Raw genomic sequence first — 27,527 nt, 5'->3', positions numbered from 1 at the left:
GTGCCTCTGTGTCGAGTTCACCTGGAATATCGTGAAGACCACAGAACCGGGCTACAATCAGCTAATTCCCTTCATCGATGCACTTCAGGTTACTTTGTAAAATCTTGTTAAACTTTGGACTTTTAAACTTTTGAGATAAGTAGTCAAATCTCCATGATGCTTCCCTTTCAGATGACTTAAATGTTGCATTACCAAAGCACTCAAATAAAAATATTCCGTGGAAGGAAGAGTGAGGAAGAGAGAAAGAAGAGCTCAGCTTCCAAGGAGATAAGGATTACTTGAATGTCAATTTTTACTCCTGTGGTTGAGGGTGTCTGAGTTGTAAATCATCAGCAGAAGTGGTTAATTAAGACTCTTGAACCCCAGCCAGCGATAACCCATCCTGGCCATGAGCCCTTCTCTTGGTGCCAGGCGACAGAGGAGATAACTGGCTCCGCGCGGCAGCGGCAGCCACGCGGCCAGGCGAGGCCAGCACCATGGCCTCCGGGGCGCCCGGGGAGCGGCTCCAGGAGGAGGCCCGGTGCTCCGTGTGCCTGGATTTCCTGCAGGACCCCATCAGCGTGGACTGCGGCCACAGCTTCTGCCTCCGGTGCATCTCGGAATTCTGCGAGAAGTCGGAGAGCGCGCAGGGCGACGTGTACGCCTGTCCTCAGTGCCGCGGCCCCTTCAGGCCCGAGAACTTTCGGCCCAACCGGCAGCTGGCCAGCCTGGTGGACAGCGTGCGGCAGCTCGGGCTGGGCGCGGAGCCCGCGGGGGCGCGCCAGTGCGCGCGGCACGGCGAGGACCTGAGCCGCTTCTGCGAGGAGGACCAGGCATTCTTGTGCTGGGTCTGCGACACCACGCCCGAGCACCAGGGCCACCGCACGGCGCCGCTGCGGGAGGCCGCCAGGAGCTACCAGGTGAGCGCGGGAGCCCGGGGTGCCGAGCTGGGCCGCGGGCCGCTCGTGTAGGACGGAAGGCACCGGGGCACCGAGCGCCCGGCCCGCTGGGTCGTCCTGCCTCGGCTCCCGCTAGCCAGCGCGGGACCGGCTGCTTTCAAGCTGGTCTTTTTCTTCTCGATCCCAAGCCGGCGGGCTGTGCAGTGAGTCTCGGTGACAGCCTTGCACCTCCGTCGTACTTGCTTCCACTGACGGGATTCCTAGGGCGCAGCGTTTGCCTGGTGTCTGTCTAGGTCCCTTAACATGGGCACCAAGGCCACCCTCGGGCTCGGACCTTCGTGAGGAATAGCGTCTGCTCAGGCCTGGACTGTCTGGGTCCCCTGAAGTAGGACCGAGTTGCAAAGGTGCTTGACCCCAAGAGCGCTCCGAGGGACTCTGCACAGGTGTCTTCCCACAGGTGCCCTCTGGTCCTGGGACATACTCTAAACACGTGCCTGTCCCGGAATCTGGAACAGCTGCTAGCACAGAAGAGGTCAAAGCTGTCTTTTTAGTCTACTGGCACAGTTAGCCAAAGCACTCCATCACACTGCAATTAAGTTCCAAGTACCAGCTTTCTTAAAGCGTTCATTTATTTATTCTATTTGTTTGTTTTAAGTTAAGGACTGGGGTATTCACCAGCCAACATTCATCTGGACAATCTTGGAAATTTCTCTCTTGATTTTTCCTCTTGATTTCTATTATCCTCTACAAAGTACAGGTATAGGTGCTCTCTAGCCTACCTGAAAAGTCAAGTATGCTTCTGTCTGTCTAAATCCCCAAAGTACCATACAGAACATGGCTGCTGTGATATCGCTAAAGATGTTCTCTGTTTTCAGTAGTCAATTAGATAAAAAATAAGTACCATCCAAACTCCTTGGTCTGTCAATCAGACTTTCTAGGTTCTGAAGTCCCCTTCCTTCTGCTCTTATACAAGCCAAACATGGGCCCCAGCAAAATTAGCCTAGTCACTCTTGTCCCCAAACATGCCTCTTCTTTCACCTCCTTGCTTTTTTGCTCAGTGTCTTTGGTTCCAGGGAGCTTTCCTCCGTCTACAAGTGAGAATGGCTCTATTTCTTACAAACACCAAACATATGCCTCTTTTTATTCTGATGCCACCATGAATTCTAATGTTACTTTATGTGTACTTTATATAGGGTATTATAATATTTTAAAGTGAATGATATATATGTAAGATTTATTGAATAAGTTTAGAGGTAGAATTTGTATTATTTTCTACTAAAAACATATTTCTGTATGTGTTTTTATGGGAGCTTCCTGTTTTAAAAAGAAAGGCATGTATATGCCTCTTGGAAGGGTCTTATCATTGAAGAGATGTAATTTCTGGGTTTTTGTTTGTTTGATTGTTTGGTAGGCTTTTTTACACTTATTTTACTCCTTTTGAGATGTACAGAATATTGTGGTTTTCACCTAAAGTATTTTATTTTATTTATTAATTTATTTAATGATACCAAGGATTGAACCCTGGGGCTTTACCACTGAGCCACATCCTCAGACTTTTTATTTTTTTATTTTGAGATAGGGTCTCACAAAGTTGCTTAGGGCAGTGTTAAATTGCTAAGGCTGACCTTGAACTTGAGATCCTCCTGCCTTACCCTCTAATTTGCTGAGATTATGGGCATGCACCACCGCACCTGACTTCATTTAACATATTTTAACCAACAAGATTTATTTTTGGTGAAACACCATGACTTATAGTACTAATAACAAACACACTTTTCTCATCGTAATTAATAAGAAATTGTATCACTCTTCAACCTAGCACCAATAGATGACATTTCACCTAATAATGTCTTCATTTCTCTCCATCTATTTTTTACATATTCATTATAAGCATTTTTTTTTCAAAATTGGCACCGTTATAAAATGTACTTATTTGACATTGTAATTCTATTTCTTGTCATTAAGTTTCCTATCGTGTTGATGTAAAATGTTTTGCCACTCATTTTTACATTTTAGTCATTGTAGTTTTACAATAGTAATGGTACAAGGAGTACGATTTTAGATGAATCTTTGCATCTGGTATTAACTGAGTTACCAGTGAAGGTGTCCACCTGCATTCTAGGGAGTTTTCCAGTTGATCCTGCAGGTCCTCACAGTCTGCTCCACACAGGTGAAGCTGCAGATGGCGCTGGAGCTGGTGAGGAAGGAGATGGAGGAGGCGATGATGCAGGAAGCCAATGTGGGGAGGAGGACTGTGCTGTGGAAGGTAGGAGGCCTTGGGCCTGGGGATCTGCAGGCACCACCCTCTTCCTGAGTCTCCATTTGTTGAGAGCCACAGTTTAGTCAGAATGACGCCTGGCATTTTTCCCAGATGGAATGGTTGAAAGGTGACCCTGCTCTGGGATTAGGGCTGCTGGGGTGGGGGGATTAGGGCGGATCCTGCTGGGAATAGGGTGGCTCCAGGATTAGGGCGGATCCTGCTGCCTCTAGTTAGGGAGCCCACTACTTTGGAGTTCCTTTTGAGTTCTCTCAGGGTTCTGAGAGAATTGGCGCACAGAGCCCGGTGGAGGCAGTGTGTTCCCTGGAAGTGTGTGTAGAGTGCTGGTGAGAGTTCGGGAATAAAGGTTGCTGTTTGAACCTACAAGGCTGTGTGGCGGCTCGGTTATTTTGTGCCCAGCCAGACTGCAGCATCCATTCTCCAGCGAGCTTGCCATTTACTTAGGCGCTCCATAGAAACATCTCATGGCCATCCTGAATTGTCCCAGACCCCAAGTGATATTAAATATAAATAGCTTTACTCTCTTGATCTTACTGTGAAACTCACTGCTGGGGTGGGTGCCACCACCTGCTACTGTAGTGTCAAACTGTATTTGTCGGACAGTTAAACAGTGAATGCCACAGGCTTGGTGACAGATGTGGTGCAGTTCCCAGGGGCCATCTATACAGGGAGGGACTGGAGCCTTCAGCCTCCTTGGGTCATCCATCCACGGTCCCCTCTTTCTGCACCTCAGCAGCCCCTCCCCCCTTGTTTTTCTCCTACATTTCATTTACACACAGTGGCTGTGAACCTGGACCACATGCCCTCCTCTCCAGTTCCACAGCTGGAGAGGCTTTGAGTCACCATGCTTGCTGCTGCCATTCATGGCAGAGGCTGGAATGTTGCTTGGCCCCCTACAGTGCCCAGAGCAGCAACTGCACCCCTCAACAGTGAATTGTAGGTCAAACCTGCCACAGTGCCAAGGCTGTGAACCACATATAGTGTCATGTTGGATGGGTTTATTAGGTACACAGTACAGTATATAACATGATCAGATATATTTTATAGAATATTCCTCTTCTTTCTCCTCCAAATCACCATGCTAAAATCATTCTTTATATTATTTTCTTCCTCAAAAATTTAGTTTGATACACTATCTTCATACAGATATTTTCATAAGGACCTTTATTTATTTATTTATTTATTTATTATTGTGCTGGGCATTGAAACCAAGGTGCTAGGCAATTGAGCTACATCCACAGCCCTTTTTACTTTTTATTTTGAAACAGGTCCCACTAAGCTGTAGAAGGTGGCCTCAAACTTGTGATCCTCCAGCCTCAGTGAGTCACTGGAATTACAGTGCACCACTGTACCTGGCTCACAAGGACCATTTTTGCTATATTTTTCTTATGAAATAAGTCTTACCTTCTCCTATTGCTATGTCTATTATAGGTAAAGTTAAGCACTGATTCACAATCTTTATTATTTAAAGGTAATAATATTTAATTTTTTAAAATATTGGCCTGACCACAGATTTATGAAATCAGGAACCCAAGTGCAAGATCTGAATTCCCGCATTTTAAAACCTCCAACGCGTGTCATAACATAGAAGTGATGCTAAGATATCTCGTTCAGAGGCGAGTAGCCATGTCTGAACTTCTTGGTCGCTCATGTTCACATGAGCCAGAACCATCAGGCACAGGCTTGATGGAAAGGAGCTCTAAGTTCTGCAGCAGCACTTCTTCTTTCTTCACATCCAGAGGAAATTGTGGCACTCAAGAGGGTGACATGAAGGAAGCTGGGCTGCCGCGGCCTCTCCACCCCGTCATCCCTGGTGCACCCCTGGACTCCCCTCCCTGTGTCAGTGCTCAGCCCTCTCTCCAGCAGCCTGCCCTGGGAGACAGTGTGCATTTCTATGCCTCTCGGGAACCAGAATGTGGAATGCAGAGTCAGTGTCCCTGAGGAGAAGGCCAAGAGTGTATGAATCAGTGATTTAGAAAATAGTAAAGGAGGTAGGAATGCAAAATGGGAAGAAGGAAGTGGGAGACCTTGGCGCTGTGGCCAGTGGGCCATCAGCTCCTTGTCAGGAGGAGTAGGCACTGTCCCCGTAGGCTGTCGCTCAACAGCACTCAGCCTCTGCGGTGGATGGCAGCAGTAGGCGGCACCTCCCCGAGAGGGGCGATCCAAAGTACCTCCAGTCATTTGGGGAGAACTATTATTTGGATTAAAAATTATATATATATATATGTCTTTTATAATAATTTTGATGATAATTTATGTCTTTCAATTAAACCAAGAAATTATCAGGTTTAAAAACAAAACAGACAACCCAAGGTGCAGATGCTTTGGGAGGGTGACTTGCCGCTCATGCTCAGTTTAAAGCTGGGTTTCTAGCTACTAATTTCAAGAGAATAACATTTAGATGCGATCCCCTGTGCACAGTGTGATCCTTAGGTTCAGTCAGACACCGACATGTGAGGGCCAGGTGTGCCTCAGGGGCAGAGCGCTTGCCCAGCCTGAGTGAAGCCAGGGGCTCTGTCCTCAGCACCAGGAAAGCAACAACAAGAGCCGTGATGGGAGATTTGGGTAGGGGCTGGTGTAATAGCCTGGAGTGAGTGGCCTGCGTGGCAGTTAGCTCTTCTGGGCTCTGCAGAGGACACGGCCTTGTGCTGGTTTCTTGCTTCTCCTGGGACAAGAGAACATCTGTGTGTTCTCCTGTCACATTGTCCCTCACAGCCCAGGCCTTCTGCTCTTCCTGGCCACCCATCCAGCAGCAGAGCCAGCCCTCTGCTGTGGGGCCACACAGGCTCTCGGAGGTGCCCAGATGATCCCCACGCTTCTCTTTCTGCTGCATTTGACTCGTGATATTGAAATCCGCTTGTCAAAGGCCTTGCCTCCGGCCCTGCAGCACAAGGGGGCCCATGGGCACAGTCTTCCCAGACTCTGAGCTTGAAAACCCCACCGGCCGCCTCTCCTGTTCCCGGCCTCTGGTTTCTGAGGTCCTCCCCAGAGGTGCAGAGCGAGGCGGGGGTGGGTTCGGGGGTGGGGGTTGATGCGGGACGTCCCTTCTCTGGCTGCCCATCCCACACACCTTGCCCCAGCCTGATGGGGTCTCCTGTTGCTCCAGGAGAAGGTGGAGATGCAGCGGCAGCGCTTCAGGTTGGAGTTTGAGAAGCACCGTGGCTTTCTGGCCCTTGAAGAGCAGCTGCAGCTGTGGAGGCTGGAGGAGGAGGAGAGAGCCACCCTGCAGAGACTGCGGGACAGTAAGGACCAGCTGGCCCAGCACAGCAAGGCCCTCAAGGAGCTGGCAGAGGAGCTGGAGGAGAGGTGCCAGCGCCCAGCCTTGGGGCTGCTGGAGGTGAGGTGGCCTCAGGAGGCCAGGCCCACAGAGGCTGAGGGGATGGGGACAAGCCTTGGCATGGGACACGAAGGCACCCAGCTCTCTAGGACAGAGCTCAGCAGTACTTCCTTAGAAGGCATCTTACGACCGAATACTGGGCCCTGAGTCAGGATGAACCCAGAGGACCATTTAGCTCATGCAAAAGACAAAAACTTCAATATGTGATGAGTTAAAATTAATTATTTATGGAATCGTGAACAGCTGGGGCAAGGATAAGGTGCACCATTCTGGCTGAGAAACCGTCCTTTTATCAAAGATGATATTGCTGATTTTCATGAATGTTCAACCCCCAAAGCCTCTGGCAGCCCATTTCATGGAAAATAGCCAGAAGTATGAGCAGTGCTTCACCTAGTCCAGCTTGAAATTCCTGTGTTAAGTCCTAAGGGGAGTGTATGGTGGGAGTGTATGGACTCCAGGCATGGTGGGAGTGTATGGACTCCCCTGCAGATTTCTCAATCTGTTGGGACTTCAGAGCAGCCTTTTTAAAGTTTTAATTGGAGACAGGGTCTCACTCAGAGGCCCAGGCTGGCCTTGAACCGCCCCCTCCTGCCCCAGCCTCCCCAGGGTCTGGGGTCACAGACACAGCTGTTCTGCCCCACAGGTGTTGTTCACAGGGCTGCCTGCAACAGAAATTCATTCACCTGGTACTTTTCTCTGTACCTTGCCCCAGTGACAGGCAAGGATTCTAACCTAAAAGAGAGTGCAGATCCCCACTGAGTGGCTGGCCCACAGTGTCCCAACTGACTCGCCTCTGGACACTGCAAGTTCCAGGCACATAAACCCAGTCGCTGTCTTGTGACATTTGCAAACACAGTTGTCAATATTGTGGCATCTGATGGGGAATCACTAAGTAACTGCATGAAACGCTTTTATCTACCAAGCACTTTATTCAATCTGTCCATTCTATCTTCATTCCCATTACCAATGTCATGGCTGTGCTCATTTCCTAATGAGTAAACAGAGAGCCAGAAAGAAATTAATTTTTCAAGTATAGGTGGCAAGTAAGCACATGAACGTTGGCATTTTCAAAAATAATATTCACTGCATTATCTCAGGTAACATCTCATTTAAAATGAGTATTTCTTTGCACCATATAAATGTTAAAATGGTTTATAGTACAAATCATAGTAAGAATATAGTCTTACATAATTTTTGTCTGTGTCCTCTCTCTTTCTTCTCTGATACCAATGATCTTCATTTTACCCCACTGGCCAAGCCCCAGGCCGATCATGTCCATAAAGGAGAAGGCAAATGGTTTCCCTGCATTCATGCCTTGTTGAAATTTGTCCGACCGTTGACCACTTTTAGGGAAGAAGACAAGTGTTGGAGGTGACCTTTTTGTTACCCGCTTTGAGATACACTGTTGCTGGATAGTAATGACTTCCTTTCTTATCTCCTTAGACAGTTAGTAGCTTTGTCTGTTGGTTCAGAGAATTCGAATTTGAAGATGACTTTTTCTGGAGTACTGGGACAGACACAGGGCCCTGTTCAAGTCAGGCAAGCCCTCGACCATGAGCAATATGTCCAGTCCCAGGATCTATGCCGTACTTATCTCTGTTCCTCGAGTAAATTCCGAAAACATGTAGGATTTTTACCCTAATTCTATCTGTATAAAATGCAGAATGTAACTGTTAAAATAGCCCAATAACTAGAGCTATCAGTTGACAATCCACAGTTGATGGATAGGTTTCATGGGAATTAATATAAACTTTGTGTAGTCTGACTCTGTTCTAATTATATTCCTGATTTTTAAATTTTAGAGTCATGTGAGAATTCAATTATAGCCTTTTTTGCCTTTAATTAACAGAGATTCACTGTCACCTGCAGTCTTATGTTGCTTGTTAATTATTTCCAGTACATTCTAAAGACATTTTCGTGGTGTGTCCCCAGTCAACTGTGGGAAGCACTTACACCTGCTTGTGTCTCTTACTTCCAGGGTGTGCAAGGAGCCCTGAGCCGGTAAGTGTACTTTCCACTCCAGTGAGGGAGCGGGGGAGGCGGAGAGGGCTGGTGTGGCCATGCTGACATTTCCAGGTTCGCTGCTCTTCTCAGAAGTAAGGCTGTGATGCGGCTGGAACCAGAGACCATCCCCATGGAACTGAAGACCACGTGTCGCATCCCTGGCCTGCGGGAAATGTTGAGGAGATTCCAAGGTGGGTGGAGCCCTGGAGCCTGGGAACTGATGCTGAGAGTGTGGGGCTTACTGCTGCCCTTACTGCCCTGGCCTGTGGCCACAGCAGAGCAGCCACAGCAGAGCCTCAGGTCTCTGAAACTCACTGTGTGAGTGTGCTCTCATATGCGAGGGAGCTCACAGGGTGTCGTGGCCTCTCACCTGGGGCCCAGCCTGGCAGACCTCCAGCTCCTTCCCGGGTACAGTGCGTCAGCCCTGCCCAGCAGAACATGTGGGTGTCTCCCTCGAGGAGTCCATCAGTTCTCCAGGGTTGCCCCGCTGGCTCCCACTCACTCAATTCTGACACTGTCCACCTGCAGGCATCATCGAATCCCACAGGTTGAGGGCCTGGTCCCGCAAAGCTGTGCCCTGCTTCAGGAGCAAGGAACAAGCAGGCTGTGGCTTGTGCCTCTGACCAGCCAACTGCAAAGCAGCTTTCCCAGGACCCGCTCTATGAGCGCGGTTTGTTTGCTAGAGCAGCTCCCAGAACTCAGACCCTACTCACACTTGGTCAGTTATTGTACAGGGTGTTGCAGAGGATGGGGACCAGAAGCCAGGTGGAGGAAACCAACAGGGTGGTATGGGGAGGGGCAACACACCCTCTCTGGGTGCTCCTTGCAGGATCTCCTTGTGTGCAGCCACTGTCAAGCTTCGCCTTTGGGTTTATGGAGGCTTCATTTAGCAGGCATGACCAGTGACACCACTGGCCACTGCTGACTCCTGGAGCTTCAGCCCCGCTCTCCTCCCAGAGGCAGGGGGATGTTGGACTGAAGGTTCTATCCCTTTAATACAAAGGGGGTTCCCTGGAAACCAGCCCCATCCTGAGGTCATCGAGGCCTACAAGCACCAGCCATCTCATTAGCATGCAAAAGAGTCCCTTGTCTCAGGACTTTTGGGAACTGGTGTGTCAGGACCTGTAGACCAAAAATACACTGCACTCTCTCACCATGACTCAAGCACTGCCCTTGGCCTTCCTGAGGATTTCAGTGTTGGGGTGAGTCTGGCTGTGAAGGGGTGGAACAGTGCACCTGCCTGCAGGAAGGGGGAGGGGACATTTGTGCACAATCCAAGCGGATGCCAGTCAGGGACACCCAGAGGGTCTGCATGAAATGGCTTTCATGTTGTTCTGTAAAATAGTGACGATTCAATATTTTTACTATTTCCTTTTAAAATCTACTTTGCACCACATAATACAAACTGTGGCTTCCCAGGGACAGTCTTGTCCTGTAATGAGAAAACCTACCTCAGTTGTAGCACCCAGTGACCCCCCCCCCGTTTGGTGGACAGGTGAACATACACTAGCCATGTGACTTGATGAGGGCCTTCGCAGCACACCCCCAGACTCTGTCACCTCCTATGCTTTTCCTTTTTACCGAATGAAATAGTTAGTGAATGAATCCAGCCCATGCTGCCTAGTTTATGCTGCCCTTTCTACAAGTGGAGTGAATCATTGAAGAACAAAAGCAAATCAAATGTGCTATGACCGTGATTCACGGTGCAAATACTGACTTCAGTTACCCAGGCACACGGCTATGAGGAGAGGACACGGGCTTCTGTAGAGTGTGATGAGGGTGGCCAGAGGCTCCAAGTTTGAACTAGATGAGGGGAAACAGTGACGTCCACTAATTTCTACAATTGATGCATGTTAATAATCATAATAATAGAAAGAAAAAGCTGCGCAACAGGGAGAGGAGCAGAGCGTCGGGAAGCAGGAAGTGCGGCAGGTGTACTGGGACGTGAGGACAGGATGGTGAGGGCAGCCCAGGGGGAGGGCAAGGAGGACAAGGCAGCAGGGCTGGAGAGGTGGGCTGCTTCTGTGAGCGGCACTCAGCGGGAGAGCACAGGGTATTCCTGGGGAGACAGCACGGTAGGACTGGCATGGTGTGCACATCATCCCGGTGCTTTATTGTGATGAATTAAAGTCACCAAGACAGCAGCTGGTGTCCTTTGTCACTGATCAGTAGCAGATGAGTGTAGGTGACCCCCAGTGTTGGTATGAAAGGTTCCAAATGGCCACATCCTTGGCCGGCCATGGAAGCGGAGCTGCTGGGATCTGCTCCTGAATGAGCTGTGTGTTGTGGTGAGAGGAGAGTGAGGAGGACCCAGGGTCTTGGACCCCGAGAACTGCCACACAAAACGGCTGGTTGTGCTGATGGCCATGCTGCAGGCAAGGCCCAAGAAGGGCAACTGGCTGGTTTGGGGGCAGGTTGGTGCTGTGGCAGGTACTGAGCATCCAAAACTGGCCAGGGAGGCAGATGAGTTCACAATAAGGACCTTCAGGGGAGAGGCCAGGCTGGCAACACGCACTGCAATCAGTAGCGGAGGACTGGAGTTGACTGGAGAGTTGAGTGAGCCAACCTATAACCATAGGGCGTGAGCCGGAAAAGAAGTCCCCAACTTGGCACTGCAGCTTGTCCTGGGGCAGTGACGGAGGAGGGGGGAGATCAAGAAGGAGGGAAGCATGGGCGCTGGTGAGTCTGGAAAAGAGTAGGAGTCTCTCCAGGACAGTCAGGTCCTCATGGTGCCGACTGACACAGGAGCATCCCTTCACCACCCTGGTGGCCACTGGGCAGGTGGGCAGGACAGTTTGTTGTGTGCGATGGTCCCATTATCCTTGATAGCTAGGTTTAGGAGAAAGGAACAGGGAGAACTAGTCAAAGCTCGTTCACAGATTTCTTTGGCTAACAATGGAGCTGAGCATTGTGCAAAGAGGTGGCATGTTAAATGAGCCCGGCAGTCCCACAGGAGCCACATTCCAGGCTGGTATTTGCTTCCTCTGGAGTTGGGAAACCAGGTACAGTCTTTGAATCTCCTCATCAATATTGTGGGGTGGTAATAGCCACATTAGAGGTGGCTTCCTAGCCGGGTTTGATGGTACATGCCTGTAATCCCAGCGGCTGGGGAGGCTGAGGCAAGAGGATCATGAGTTCAAAGCCAGCCTCAGCAAAAGCGAGGTGCTAAGCAACTCAGTGAGACCCTGTCTCTAAATAAAATACAAAATAGGACTGGGGATGTGGCTCAGTAGTCGGGTGTCCCTGAGTTCAATCCCCGGTACCAAAAAAAAAAAAAAAAGAAGAAGAAGAAGAAGAAGAAGGTGGCTTCCTGATTTAACATAGGTAATGAACACACAGAGCCTAATGATGTGGCCAGTTAGGTTTAGGTATCCATAGAAGTTCATGACGTGTGGCTTGAAGATGAATTAGACTAGTACGAGTAGTAACTGTTTTTGCCATGACCTTAAGGTCTATTAATGAATTTACTACCTTTGAGTACTTATAAGGAAGTACTCTGGTTTTGATGTAGATGTGTTTGCCTACTGTGTATGTGAGTCAATCCTGCACCAGTCTTGCTGGGACTCCACAGTACATGTTAGATGGTCCTCCTCTTGCGGAACCAATCACTACAAACAGCCACTTTAGACAACATCCACTAGTAAGCTCACAGGTCCAAAGATCAGACTTGCAGGTGGGAGAAGCTGGCTCCCTTGCTTGGGTTAGGGTCTCTGAAGGCCAAAACCCAGGGGTTGGCTGCACTGAGCCTCTCTGAGGAGTCTGGGGAAGGACTTTCCAGCTGGAGTTCCCTGCAGCTGCAACGCCACGGTCCTTGTTTTCCTGCAAGCCATCATTTGGGCCACTCTGCTCCAGAGTGCTCTCACCTTCCCCTCATGTGACCCTCCCCTTCCACCCTGGCAACGCTGTATCAGAGCCAAGTCTAAGACTCTCTTCTGCCACCATCCTGATAGCTAGAGGACTTTCTAGTTTTAAAGGGCTCGTGGGATTAGGTCAGACCCTCCCAGATAGCCTCTGCTGTCCTAGAATGTCACATAATCATGAAGGTAATAACACCAGGGCGTGGAGTCAGGGCATCTAGCTTACAATTCCCCCACCACAGTCACACCACTTTGAAAGTAGTGGATTTCATATTAATGAAATTATCCTATACGTTTTAAGAAAAACAATCCCCAAGCAGTTTATAAATTTCATGCCAAGCGCAGATGATCCTAAGTGCACCCAAGAGCTCTGGGTGCAAATGCAAAGTTGCCTTCGACTGGGCGTTTGGCTTCCCAGCAAGCTGACAGCGCTGCTGTCCTAATGGCCTGGTTAAGGCCGCCCTGGGCGCCCCAGCAGATCAAAGACGTACTCAGACCCTGGAGAAAGGCCTATTTCTTGGGGCAGTCTGAGAGAGGGCGTTGCGGACGCTCACCCCCGGGGCGTCTAGTCCTTCCCGTGCATTCACGTTTCCCATCACTCTCTCTGCAGTGGACGTGAAGCTGGACCCCTCCACGGCGCACCCCAGCCTCCTGCTGACGGCCGACCTGCGCAGTGTGCAGGACGGGGAGCTGTGGAGGGACGTGCCCCGCAACCCCGAGCGATTCGACACCTGGCCCTGCATCCTGGGCTTGCAGAGCTTCTCATCAGGGAGACACTACTGGGAGGTGGTGGTGGGAGCGTGGGCCGAGTGGGGCCTGGGCATCTGCCAGGACTCGGTGCAGAGGAAGGGGGAAGCCACGCCGTCCTCGGAGAACGGCGTCTGGGCCCTGTGGCTGCTGCGCGGCTGCGAGTACATGGTGCTGGCCTCCCCGTCCGCGCCCCTGCTGCAGCTAGAGCGGCCGCGCCGCATCGGGGTCTTCCTGGACTACGAGGCGGGCGAGGTGTCCTTCTACAACGTCACGGACGGGTCCTATATCTACAGCTTCAGCCAGGTGTCATCGGGTGTCCTCCGGCCCTACTTCTTCGTCTGCGACGAGGCGCCGCTGATCTTGCCACCGATGGCAGAAGCAGAGGCAGAGAACTGGGCATCCGGGGGCCACCCTGACCCTCCTCTCGTGGGCGACCTTCAGTCCTGAAGTGCTGTGCTCAGGGTCCTCCCGCAGCCAGTCCAAGGGCCCTGGAGAGCGGCGGAGGAGGGACCTACAGCTTCACCAAGTGCCCAGCTCAGGGCAGCCTCTTGCTCGGGCCTGAGGAGGTTCCTTGAAATCCAAGCAGACAGGAGATGCTGTGTATGCGGGAACGTTGGACCTGGAGGGTCTCCTCAAACTATTCCCGGATGGCCCCCCACTTACTCGATGGCTTTTCTTTCAAATTAATAGTCTCCTATTAAAGAGTTCTGTACGTTCGTTATAATTTCCATTCTCTTCAGTATCTTCCCATCCCCAGGCTGAATCTCGAGGCTGAGAGATGGAAACCCTGCAGGGGGCCCGAGCAGACTGAGGCTGCTCCCTCCAGGACACTCCCCCCTCACCTTCCTGGCTGGCTCCTCCTCTGTCTCATTCCTTGTCCACCACCACCACCACCACCACCACCACCACCCCGCCTTTTTTTTCCCCCTAGATACCTCTGGTTGTTTAAAGTTTCATTTCCTTTTACATCAACATATTCAAAATCATCCTTCACAAGTGTGTGTTTCTAGTCACAGTCTTCACTTGCTTTCTGTCTTTATTCTGGGAACAGTTTTTGAGGGTCGTGAAATTCATTGCTCCAACCATAAAATGGATTTCAATCTTCTCTCTATACCTCTGCAAATGTTTGTAAAAGTAGGAATGCCCTAGATATTTGATCCAACTGGTTTTCTTCAGGGTCAGGAGGGAATAAAGAAGGTTTGCATCAGCTTGCCAAAGGGCTGCACCCATTCATGGGGCCAGGGGACAGCTGCAGCCTCCTGCCTGCTCAGGGAACTGGCCCCAGGACTGCAGCAGGTGTCCTTCACTTGGGGTCTCCTGTGCCTGGAACAATTTACTGGCCTTCACAGTATTAGGGTAGGTATTTAAGGTCATGATTGATGTGACTAGTTTAAATTAACTGTGTTATTTAAATAAAATGGTAATGTTGAAAATGAAAGGATAACAATAACTATTTTTGAAGTATATTCTGTACCTTTCCAACAAAATCCTTTAAAAGTCATGGAAGACCCCCTATTCTGTACCTTTGTATTCATTTTTATCTAATATGTAATTGCTAAACCAATATTGTAATATTCTAATGCTAAATGCTGAAATGATGAACAAATATAAATTATGAGCAAATTTAATTAATGTTATCTTGATAATCTGTCCAAAGTGTATTCTTCCTTTTTAACTCCATCTCAAAGTTCAAGATGCTTTGTTTTCTTCCTGGAGATTTCTGCGACTGTCCTTCCCTGGCCTTGCAATCATGTGAATGACAAATTTCTTTTCAGATTTTTAATTGTTTTGATGACAAGTAAGTGCTTGCCCTCTCTGCCTCTCATTTGCAAACAGAAGAGGTAGAAAGATGTTGTAGAAACCAAGCTGTCTCTGATGTGCAAGCAGTGCAGGGGACAGCTCTGCAGTGCAGCCTTCCCCACCGGGATGACAAAGGCTCTCTGGGGTGAAACCTCCAGGGACCCGGCCATTCTCTGGGACAGGAAGCCTTCTCTGTGGGAAGTGGCAAGTCTACAAGCCTCTGCTCTCTCTGCAGGGTGAAGGGAGCCTCAGGAACATCGCCTGCCTGCCCTGGAACCTGACAGCCTTGTCTCAACAGTGGCCTTGAGACTTTTCACCTCCTGGGTTTTATTTTGATTTCTGTGGGCCACTAAATGTCAGTCCTTCTCAGCTCCAGTGTGCTAAGCTTCAGGGATCTCCACAGTTCCTATTGCGACCTCTTCTTCATTCCTTCCAATTCCTAAAATGTTCCCACCATTCCCCTGGGATTCTGGCTCATTACCCGCCAGATCCTTTAAATCCGTATCTAATTCCTGACCTTCTTCATTCTTTCTCCTGAGCCTTAGCTTTTCACAGTCAAGTGCCACGGGTCATCAAAATCGATATTCTAGGGGCTGGGGACATAGCTCGGTTGGTAGAATGCTTGCTTTGCATGCACAAGGCCCTGGGTTCAATCCCCAACACCAAAAAAAAAAAAAAAAAAAAAAAGATATTCTAAGCTCTATATGCCTAAATCTTAACCACAAATATCTCCCAAGTCTCCCTGAATGATAAAAAGATATTTAAAGCCCTCCCCTTCTGAAGGGAGGCCTGCTCATTTCTCTGTCAGGTAGACCAAACATCTCAGTGACTCCTTTCTGCATTTCACTCCAGCTCCCATCCCTCAGCGGTAACACCCTGTTGGCTCCCATGGACCAGAGTCCAGTCAGCCCTTCCCCACCCCCATCCTGGTAGTCTGAGCTTCCCCTCCCTCGAGATCACTGGGTTCATCTCACAGTGGTCCCTTCACCTCTGAATGTAGCCCTCATTGCTCTAAGGTTTATTTTAAAATTTTTTTTTTTCCTCTCTTCTCCCCTCTCCCCCTCCCTAACAAGATTTGGAAGACAGTGTCATCTTTTCTTCCCCTAGTTAACTGCCCTCGAACACCTGCTACAGGAAGAGGGTGCCTGCTGAGAATCTGGGAAGTGAGGATCTCCAAAATGTGAATACTAATAGGCCATCAGGGCAACCTGAAGGCCCCCTCCTGGAATGTAACTCTTGAAAAAAAATTTTTTTTAATCTCCTTTGCTAGCAAAGCAATGAAGCTTTTCTTTCCTTTTCCTCAAAACCTTGGCCTCATTATCAAATTGCATTGGAGACAGGGACCAAGGTTTTGGTTACAAATCTTGGCACCCCAGATGGGACCTGAGAAGAAGCCCTGGCTCTGGGTTTCTTGGACAGTCCTGGCACCCCATGAACTGCACTTCCATGCTAAGGATGTAAGATGAACTTTTGGAGAGCTCCTGGAAAGTTAGGGGTGAGTGGGCCTCGGGTGGAACTGAACCAGAGGAGCTATTCCTGTAAGTAAAGGGAGGGACGGAGGGACTCCCAGCAGCTGCTGAAGCCCCTGAGCTCAGGGGGACTCCCACCTTCCTTCCCTGCACTGTAAGGATCCCTCCATCTTGGTCTACTTGGAGAAAAAGGAAACTGAATGCAGTAAAGTTTCGGCACCTTGGCCACCTGGTAAGCTGCCCAGTGCACACTGAGACCTTTGATTCTACACTTCTGGTCCCCTTTGTGGGAGCACCTGGTTCCCCACCCCTATGGGAACATCTGTGACACCACTGATGTAGGAGTCGCAGATAAGCGGGAATTGGGAACTTGGGGAGATTTTCCCACCATCTTGTCTGTTTTAAAGGTCCCCATCTGTCTGCCATGGTTTGGGGATCCTCTATGTTTCTCTGTCATTATGTTTCTTTGTTTGTATCTGTTTCTGGCCCTTTAAGACATGGGCAATAAGGAGTTGATCCTATAGATTGTTTCTTGGGAAAGATCTTGACTGAATGGGCTACCTATAGATGTAAACGTGACTAAGAAAAAATCATGTTTTACTGTGACAATCTGGTCTTTGGTTTTCTAAATTATTGTACAGTTGGGAGTTGGTCTGTCAGAGATAAAATAAGTGTTCTGTATATACAGACATGTAGGCCATTACATAATAAGGAGTCTTAACAGTCAAAACTAAGTTGGATGCAAAAGGTGCTGCCCTAATGTGTGAGCAGCAGAACACCAAAGGAGGATTGAAAAAAAGAAGTTGTTTTCCTTTCAACCCAGTGCTGACAGTGTGAGCACCTTCTCAGCCTGGCCCCAGGCAACTTCAAATCATCCTGCTGTGGGTCAGGATCGCCAGTTCTTGGATCAAAGAATAAACAAATAAATGAATAAAACTCAAGAAAGCTGCCTGGTCTGTAGAGAAATGGGCAAACAGGATCTGCCCTCTACTCTGCTTTTTAGCCACTCTTTGCCCAGGGATAAAAGTTTGAGACCGGGGCTCAGTTTGCTGCCTCTGAAATCAAATGAAATGTGTGCGGGCTGTAGGTCTCACTGATTTTCTTTCTGTGTTCTTGTCTCATGGGTTCAAAGAATGAAATCCATGGATGATGGCAAAGGATAAAAATTTTTTTAATTATTTTTGAGTGAGGAAAAAGAAATGAAATTCCCCATCATGTGAGGAAGAAAGTGGCGGAAAGCTTTTTTCCACTTGAGTACACTAGTCTGGGAACTTAACGCTGCTGGATAAAGGCTCTGATCAGAGTCCATGCTGAACAGACATTAAAAGCGTTCGAACTAATTGTTGGAATCTATGCTGTAGGATGTTGGGAAGGGATAAAAGTTACTGGCTTGGCCGTGACTTTCTATTTGGCTGAATGCCTTTAGCCCTGAAGTCTGAATTTTTTTTTTTTGCAACCTCCTTTTGGGTCCACCCCCATTTCCATTTTCCTGCCACCCTGGGGACAAAAGAGTGGACTGGAATGCTGGACCTCACTGGGTTTACTTTACATTTGGAAAAATTAAACAAATAAATAAATAGCCTTATCTGGAGCCCATTACACTCATTGTCTGATGATTAACTAGCCTATTTTAATGGGGTGTAAAAAAATAAAAATAAAAGCTGCCAGTCACTAGGAAAGGGGCAATGGGTTCCAGTACTCTTCAATAAAACAATAACCTGGGGAGAAAATAGTCTCCCCTTTCTAAGCTCTGACAGCATGTCCTATTTGGTCAGAGGACACTTGTGGGTGCAGCCCTACTTGTTGCCCAAAAAGCTAAAATACAAGGGCCTAAGCACTTATGTCTTGACCCTGCTGATTTCTGCAGAGAGAGGTCCCTAACAGTCTTTGTATGGTCAATGTGACCTTCCTTGTACAGAATTCCCTAGATACATACACACATACAAATGTAGAGAGAATCTCTGGGTACAATTGACAGTGGGGAACTCACTTAAAGTTGATGGCATTATGATGATGATAAGGGAGACTGGTCAAACAAGGATAACCTGTGCTCCAACCTCTTGAGCACAAACTGGAAGGGAAAAAGATTAAGGCACAATTTTTTGTTTTTAAATATTCCAGACTGATCCCTCTCCTGGGATAAAATTTGTTATAAAAATTAAATGTACAAATAACATGCTCACGCAAAGAGTAACAACTTCATTTGCAAGTGCCTTCCTCTCTGCTGGAGGTCTCCTAGAAGAGAAGGAGGCCTTTCTGGCCAGAGGGACCCTGAGAAAGTGATCAATGTTTTCTCAACCACAATTTTATTTTAGGAGGAAATAACTTGCCCTTGAGGGGAAGGGATAACTCCTTAAGAGAGAGACATTAATGGGGATTCATCCTCTTCTGGACGGTTGTTGGAAATGTGACTTGAGTCAGCTTTTCCAGATCTCCTACTCTGCCTATGCTGCCTGTTAAAAAACTCCACACTAATGAGGAACAATTTGTGCAAGGCTTGAGCTCTAAAATATTAAAGTGCGATGCCCATTACTTTTAGGTTTTTTCTTTATTAGAGAAAGAGATACCTTACAATTTTGGCCAGGCTTGATTTTTTTTTTCATGAATAACCTGAATATATATGTCACTAGAGATATGTATACATCTGAAACTAAATATGTTTGTCTGAGCCTTATCTAAATGTTCTGTAGAAGTTTATAAAAATGAAAGTTCATATAGGTTTAACCAACTAGCGCTATCTTTTATATATTGCATCTGACATAAAAGAGCCACACTGCCAATTGAGAAACTGATATAAATCTGTCTGCTTTAACTAAGTCTAGTTCTGACCAATAACACTGTTCTCTAAATGTATAAGAGATTTAAGGCTATCCTTTGATTTTTGGTAGTGCTGCTAAACTCTGCAAACCTGTAACAATCTATGAATTCTGAATTTTACTGTAAAAAATTAAACCTGATTAATATAAGGACATCTGTGGAATCATGATGCTAACTACTAGTTCTTTGCATATTAAGTATACTCATGTTCTTCTAACATACAAGTTTTAAAATATAAAGCTTGGAAAAGCACTTTACCAAGCTAATGTTCTCCAAACTAAATTTGTCTGAAATGGTAATTTTAAACTTAAAGAAAGAGAAATTTAATTGGAGATTTCTTTATGTCATTTAGTGTTCTGTAACAGGACCTGTTATCAATAAGATACACACACACACACACACACACACACACACACATATATATCTATATATCTATATCTATCTATATCTATATCTATATCTATATATCTATATATCTATATCTATATATATATAATTTTGTTACTTTTAAAAATATTTATTTATTTTGTTTTTTTTTCCTAGGTGGACACAATATCTTTATTTTTATGTAGTGCTGAGGGTCAAACCCCATGCCTCAGGCATGCCAGGTGAGCACTCTATGGCTGAGCCACAACCCCAGCCCTTATGTTACTTTTTATACTGGGGTAAATGTAATTTAAAAGATAATAAGTGCCTGAACTTTTTAAAGGTGGATATTGTAAAACATGAAAACATCTTACCACTTTCCACAAAAGGGTTAAAAGCTCTCTAAGCTTTTCTTTCATTCATATTTCAGATATATGAAGAGCCCCACCCTACCTTAGATAAGGCTCTGGCTCCCACTTCAGCCCTTGGCCAGCATAGGCTTCATAGGTGAAGGTTTGCTACCTGGGAATCCAAAGGGAGTTTGAATTTAAGAGACAGACTCTAATTACCTTTAAACCAGCTCCAGTATGGCTTCTCGTACCCCCAGCCTCGAGTTACCTATTAGAGTAGTGAGGTTTACTGAAGAGGAGAGAGAGAGAGAGAGAGAGAGAGAGAGAGAGAGAGAGAGAGAGAGAGAGAGGGAGGGAGAGGGAGGGAGAGAACACATCAGGGAGTGGAGTTTTATTGGGGAACAAAAAATTCTGGGGAAAATCCCATCCAATGAAGATTAAGGGGGGCAGCATCCCAAGGTCAGGTGAGACAATTGGGTCTTCAGGGGCTGTGGTCAGGCACACCTCCACATGGACAAGCCCTCGGACCTGAGAAGGGTGGGGAAAGCTCTGAACATAAAGATGTGTCTAAGCACCTCTCTCCCAGCTGGGGAGGTGAATCACTTGCAAGGATGGCCTCCCACATCCCACTTTATTCCATGTTAGAATGGCTCCAAAAGAAGCTAGACTTCTGTGTTCAAAAGACTGATTTTTGTTGTAAAGATTACTGTGATCTTAAACAGGGGATAGAATATATAACTATGTAAAGTTTCAAGATTATAAGTCATTTTTCTTGATTCATAGCTACTACACAAACGGAATATGTTTTTGCTCTGTTAATTTCATTTTTTTAAGAGAGAGAGAGAGAGAGAATTTTTAATATTTATTTTTTAGCTTTCAGTGGACACAACATCTTTATTTTATTTTTATGTGGTGCTGAGGATCGAACCCAGCACCCTGCGCATGCCAGGCGAGTGCATTACCGCTTGAGCCACATCCCCAGCCCTTCATTTTTTAATTTTCCTTGTAAACTTTATAAATGTTTCCTGTTTGTGTTTTGCAGAGGTACTGCTTCTAAAAGAAAAAGGAAAAAAAAAAGAACTTGGGTTAATTTGGGAGAATAAGCCATCATCTACAGGATAAATAGTATAAAATGCTGATTTGCAGTACTAATACTAACCCAATTAAGGGAAAGGGTTAACTGTAAACTTACAGATATTAATGCTATAACCTGTTACTCCCTCTTTAAGACTGGTGCAATTGGCTTGATGGGTGTTTAAAACCAAAAATTTGGAGACAAAAGTCAAGGAAGTAAAAGGGCAAAGGAAAAAGCAGCCAATATTTGGCCCTTGGCCTCTAACGTCAGCCAGCACACAGGGAATCATGGGACCCTCTAAGGGCTCTGAAACCCTGGTGAGTCACCTGATCTGGCAGTAAGGGAGATGGAGAGGACCCTAGAGAACAGAAAGCCAACTGGTGGTGCATATTCTGCAAAGAGGAGGGTCACTGGAGAGTGAAATGCATGAAGCTTCCAAGAGAAGCCACATGTGTGGTCATCAAGACCCTGACCTGACCCAGCTTGGCCCATGGCACCACTGATAGATAAAATCTGAAGGAGCCAGGAGGCTTCAGCCATGTCCCCAAGAGTGATTGCTGATCTCAGCTGACGCTTAAGAATAGATGGGACAAGGTCAGTTTTGACCAAGTTGGTCTTGAACACCTGGCAGGAGAGTCTAGCCTGAGCACAGTCCTACAGGGACATTTACAAAAATACTATATATATATATATATTTAATAGAACTTAGGATGTACACTTGTGTCAGCCCTATCAAAATTAAGGAAGCTGGAGGCTGTAAAGGAAAGGTACTTAGGAAAGTGCCTAATATTTAACCATCACGGAGGACTCCAGAGACACAGGCTGTCCTGCATTCCAGAGACTGGCTGAAATACCGATTGTTTTCATTCTACTTGTTTGCCAAAAAAGTAAAGCTTTCTGTCATGTTTATTGTTGTCCTGGCATAAACCTTGCTTATACCTTGTCCAGCCACCTGCCAGCTGCCACCATGGACCTCTGGACTGCTGTGGTGTTGAATATCCTTAACTGTCCATGCCCCACCTCACAGAAAACAAGGACTTTGGTCACTTTCCCCCAACTTGGCCCTCCCTCAGCTTGAAGTAGCTTGAACGTGTAGAAGTAGCCCACTTTTCCATAGAAAAGGAAGGTAGAAATTGACAGTGGGGAAATGTAACAGTGGTCCCTTCACCTTCTGGATGTAGCCCTCATTGCTCTCTCTCTTCTCCCCTCCCCCTCCCTAACAAGATTGGGGAGACAGAGTCATCTTTTCTTCCCCAGTTAACTGCCCTGAACACACACACTACAGGAAGAGGAGGCCTGCTGAGGATCTGGGAAGTGAGGATCTCCCAAATTAACAAGTGAATCCTAACAGTTTCAATCCTTGCTGTCCCTGTCCCTCCCATTCATTCTAATCCAGTGGATGAACTGACCCTGACCCTTCCCAGATTGTGTGTGTGTGTGTTTGTGTGTGTGTGTGTGTGTGTGTGTGTGTGTGTGTATGGGGGAGGGGGCTGCTCCTTCCATTTAGAGACAAAGATCCCTGGTAGCCTCACTTCCTGCCCAGGGCCTTGCCCAACTCCTTCTGCTTGATAGTCCCCTTCCTCAGGCCTCTGGGACCCCCTTTCTTCCCTCCTTTGGGCTACTCTAATCCTGCTCCCCGGGAAGCAGGAGGGAGCAGCTGCAGGAGGGAGCTGCTGCAGGAGGGAGCTGTTGTGCTCACCCACAGCCCCTGGGCTCCCCGCCTGGAAGGCCCCAGGGCACCAGGGCTCTTTCCTTTCCAACAAGGTGCACAAGTCAGCTTCTATTGGTCCCTTATATATTGTTTTAGAATTAATTTATTAGTTTATTCATTTGGCAGATGCAAGGACCAAGAGGGAGAGGTGTTTAATCTAGGGACAACATAAGTCTTGGACACATTCCCAGCACCTCAAACACGTTTGCTCCTGGTCAGCACTGAATGCTTACTTGTTGAATGAATGAATAAATGTTTGACTTTGTGGAGAGCAGAATTAAATTATGGATCTGGAAATGTTTTGTGAAATGTAATAAGTTGTTATGATATTTTTAGTAATAATAGTAACCATTGTCCAATAAAGGGTTTAAGTTAAAGTTTTTTATTTTTTGTTTAATTTTTTTGGCAGTACTGGGGATTGAACCTAGGAGCTTTGTGGCACTGAACTACATATCCGTCTTTTTTTTTTTTTTAATTCTTATTTTTCAAGATAGGACCTTGCTAACATGCTGAGGCTGGCTTTGACCTTGAGAACCTCCTGTCCCAGCCTCCCAAGTTGCTGGGATTATAGGCGTGCCTCACCATGCCTGGTTTCCAGTAAAGCTCAGTACCAGGGGCTCAGTGGCAATGTCAGTGTTTAGGTACAGAGACAGTGTGACAGAGCCCTGCTGGAAAGCGCCTGAGTTCAGCCACACAGGAGTTCATCCTAGGCAAGGCATGGAGCCTCCTGCCATTCCAGCTCCCTGTGATTTCACAGAGACACCCTTGCATTAGGCACCCCTCATGCTCCATAGCCATCCCTCAAGATGCTACTCTGGCTAGGAAGCTGTAGACCCGCTCTAAACGCCTATGGATTAAACCTTCTCATTGGAGAGTGGATTCCCAGGCCCTCTGTTTGACTCTTTCTGAATGTCAGGGCAGAGTGCTCTCTCCAGAAACAAACTCCTGGGTCTGCCCTGCTCCCCACAGGCTCCCTCCACTGCCCTTCCCTTTCCTTGCTGTATGTTGATCTTCTTCCTAGCTCACATCACTTTCCTCTGTCTGACAAATCCTTAAATGCAGCCCTAATAAATATCAAATTCCCTAAAAGGCCTGGGTCCAATTCCCAGCTATAAAATACAATAAGATAAAAAAGATAAAATACAATACAATAAAATGAATAAAATGAAATACAATATAATAAAGTAAAATACAATACACTAAAATGCAATAAAAGGCAATACAAGGCAATGGAAGACAATGGAAGGCAAAGCAAGACAATACAAGACAACACAAGGCAATACAATGCAGTAAAATAAAATACAGTAAAATACAATACAATACAGTAAAATGCAATACAATAATAAAATAAAATACAAAAAAATACAATGAAATAAAATAAAATACATACAATTCAATATAATAAATTAATATACAATACAATACAATAAAGTAAAATACAATATAATAAAATGCAATACAAAGCAGTACAATGCAAAAAAATAAAATAAGTAAAATAAAATAAAGTAAAATACAATACAATAAAATGCAATAAAAGGCAATACAAGGCAATGGAAGGCAATGCAAAGCAATAAAATAAAAGGAAATAAATAAAATAAGATACAATACAATACAATACAATAAAATACAATACCATAAAATAAAATAAAATAAATACAATACAACAAAGTAAAATAAAGTAAAATACAATACAGAACAATACAATACAATACAAGGCAATACAATGCAATAAAGTAAAATAAATAAAATAAAAACTGTGATATACAATACAATAAAGTAAAATGCTATGAAATAAAATAAAATAAATACAATACAATAAATAAAAGATAATAAAATAAAATATAATGCAATAAAATAAAATAAAACACAATAAAGTAAAATAAAATAAAGTAAAATGCAATAAAATAAAATAAAAAAATAAAATTAAAAAAATTAAAAAACAAATATACATAAATTAAAAAATAAAAAAAATATAAAAATTTTAAAAATTAAAAAATAAAAAGTAAAATAAAATAAAAATAAATAAATTTTAAAAATTAAAATAAAATAAATTGAAAAAATTAAAAAATGAAATGAAATGAAATATAAAATAAAATGTAAAACAAAATAAGATAAAACAAAACAAAATAAAATAAAATAAATAAAAAATAAAATAAAAAATAGTAAAGTAAAAAATAATACAAATAAAATAAAATAAAAAATTAAAAAATAAAGATAAATGAAATGAAATATGAAATATAAAACAAAACAAAATAAAATAAAATAAATGAATTAATTACAAAATAAAATAAATAAAATAAAAAATAATACAAATAAAATAAAATAAAAAATTAAAAAATAAAATAAAATATAAAACAAAATAAAATAAAACAATAAAATAAATTAAATAATATGAATAAAATAAAATAAAAAATAATACAAATAAAATAAAATAAAATAAAAAATAAAAAATTCAAAAATTTTAAAAATGAAATGAAATAAAATTAAAAAATAAAAATAAAATAAATAAAATAATAAAAATTTAAAAATACAAATAAAATAAAATAATAGAAAAATTAAAATAAAAATAAATGAAATACAATGAAATGAAATATAAAATAAAATATAAAACAAAACAAAACAAAATTAAATAAATAAATAAATAAAATTAAAAAACAAAACAAAATGAAATAATAAAATAATAAAATTAATAAATAATACAATACAATACAATAAAAATAATACAAATAAAATAATAAAATAAAAACATAAAAATAAAATAATAAAATGAAACGAAATATAAAATAAAATATAAAACAAAACAAAAAAAAATAATAATAATACGAATAAAATAAAATAGAATGAAATCCTCCATGTCAGATCCCGGTGCTCACTTTCCCGGTAGCGCTCCCACAGCTGGGCCACAGTCTGTGTTCCCAGAAGCCTGGGCTCATCACTCACGTCACTAATTTGACAGGCAAGCTCTCTTCTCAGGTCCCTCTCTAGTCCGTCGAGAGAACTAGCTAAGCGGCCATTTCCGGGCAGTGGGGACGGCCTGAGAGAAGGCAGCTGGGCGGTGGTCACCTGGAGCTGGTGGGACGGGAGGTGAACAGCCCCTCAGCCGCCGAGGAGGGACTGGTTTAAACTCCCAGCTCCCAGAGGGCAGAGGAGTCGGCGCCGCCGGACTGATTACACCGCCCGCTCTTGGCACCAGCCTCCCATTGAAGGATTTCCACGGGAGACTCGGGCTTGCTGCTGGACCCTGCTGGATCTGTCTGTTGCCCAGGGGAGGCGGAGGGAGGCCTGCTGGGTGCAGAGCCCAGCTCCGCCGACGCAAGCTGCTCGCTGCCCTTGCGGAGTGGTCTCTTCGCCCCTCTCCACCACCTCTACCAAAGTACCTGAGCAGCATTTTGATTGACCGCTTGGTCATCCAGGAAATCAATTAGCTGGCTCTTTCTCTGACACTGCCTTGCTGATTGCAGGGTCTCAGTTTCTCTTCATTTGATTACGTTTCAAAAAAGTTGTAGCCTGTGACATCGTTTTTTGCCTCTACAAGAGCATCATCAACATGGGCACATATGCACAGTCTGAGGAATCAATCACAAGATGTTCGATTTCCTTCTGGTTAGTTTGAAATTAAAATACAAACCGGCATAGGCTGACACCTCCTTTCATATCCAAAAGTAAAAAGAAGTAAACATAAGTAAAACAAGCTTTTTGTTCATCCGGGCCCCTCTGGAGTTCTTTCAGTAGGTGGACAATGGGTATTTTTCTTTTTCATAGATAAAATTGTTAGCCAGAAGATGTCAAAATACATTTGTCCTGTTTTTAGTAGATCCAAGCGTTTGGTTGCTTCTTGGCATGTAATACTTCTGGGGGGGGGGGGGGGGCGATAAATGGCCCTGGGATTTATGTCCTCTGAGCAACCCTGGATGGAGAACTCCAGTTTTACCTGTGTGAGGTATTACTTCCTTCTGATCTCGAGGGACAAATTCTCATGGTCCTCATTTTCTTCCTGAACCCTATGGGAGGCTGGAGCATTTGAGGTGATGCTTGCTGAGCCTGGTGGTTTCAGAAGTTTCCCCAGAGCTTGGGGAGGCTGATGCACCTGGGCATCCTCAGGTCCCTCTCTGATATTTCCTCAGGGGAGCTGCATCAACCCGCAATTGCCATAAACCCCTCTGCACACACGTGTGGTCCATTGGATAGAGGAACGGGCTGAGCCTGAAGGCGCACCCAGTTCCTCCCGCGCCTGGCACTGTGCATCAGGGGGGAGCAAATGGCAAGATGGCGACCTTCTGCGTCCTGATTGGCTGTGGCCCCTAGCAGTGCACAGTGTGCAAGGAGAAATGGTGAGTGGGTTTCTGATTGAGAAGCTCATCTCAGAGATGTGCTCTTCCAGGTTGGTTTGCTGAAGAAAGAAGCTGAGCTGGGGTTTGGCTCAGCGGTAGAGCCCTTGCCTGGAAAGCTCCATGCCCTGGGTTCCATCCCGGGTAATGGGAAAAAATCCCAAGGCTGCCTCAAAGGTGTGGAAGGAAAGAGAATGAACAGCTTGCTCTTTGCTCTTGAAGAGTTTATGGTCTATGACAGACACACCAAAGACAGGTGCACATAGGAACATGCATATCCAATCCAAGTTACTTAAGTAAAAGAAGCAGTAAATTTTTCAATGCGAAATCATATTAAAGGATTGGGTATAAGATTGCTTAGAAGGTAACTTGTGAAAAACAAAATCTTTTTTTTTTTTTTTTTTAATGTTGGAACTGGGGTTTGTTGGGGAAAAAAGAACTGAGATTTGACAGGCAGAACTAAGAAAATGGAATCTCTGACGTGAATTTTATTGAAAACAAAACAAA

General features: G+C 45.3%; 1 protein-coding gene across 2 annotated transcripts; it reads left to right on the top strand.

The window, feature by feature from the left end:
* Positions 1–428: 428 nt before the first annotated feature.
* LOC139703670 (E3 ubiquitin-protein ligase TRIM58-like) lies at positions 429–14,732 on the top strand. Of its 2 annotated transcripts, none has more exons than XM_071607146.1 (6): positions 429–899; positions 3,001–3,144; positions 6,263–6,493; positions 8,472–8,494; positions 8,588–8,688; positions 12,965–14,732. In XM_071607146.1, the coding sequence occupies exons 1-6, from the start codon at positions 477–479 to the stop codon at positions 13,549–13,551; spliced, it is 1,509 nt and encodes a 502-aa protein (XP_071463247.1). In that variant the 5' UTR covers positions 429–476; the 3' UTR covers positions 13,552–14,732. The 2 variants fall into 2 exon arrangements, with proteins under 2 accessions (XP_071463247.1, XP_071463248.1); XM_071607147.1 differs by having other exon boundaries at positions 430–899; positions 3,049–3,144.
* The last annotated feature ends 12,795 nt before the right edge of the window (positions 14,733–27,527 follow it).

The sequence above is a fragment of the Marmota flaviventris genome (assembly GCF_047511675.1).
Source record: "Marmota flaviventris isolate mMarFla1 chromosome 5 unlocalized genomic scaffold, mMarFla1.hap1 SUPER_5_unloc_2, whole genome shotgun sequence".
In the NCBI taxonomy this organism is placed as follows: domain Eukaryota; kingdom Metazoa; phylum Chordata; class Mammalia; order Rodentia; family Sciuridae; genus Marmota; species Marmota flaviventris.
Note: the sequence above shows the minus strand (reverse complement) of the source record. Positions and strands in the feature narration are given on the sequence as shown.

Coding starts and splice junctions, on each gene's coding strand:
- LOC139703670 (XM_071607146.1), top strand. CDS start 477: ATGGCCTCCGGGGCGCCCGGGGAGCGGCTCCAGGAGGAGGCCCGGTGC. Junction 3,145..6,262: donor GGAGGACTGTGCTGTGGAAG/GTAGGAGGCCTT, acceptor CTGTTGCTCCAG/GAGAAGGTGGAGATGCAGCG. Junction 8,689..12,964: donor AATGTTGAGGAGATTCCAAG/GTGGGTGGAGCC, acceptor CTCTCTCTGCAG/TGGACGTGAAGCTGGACCCC.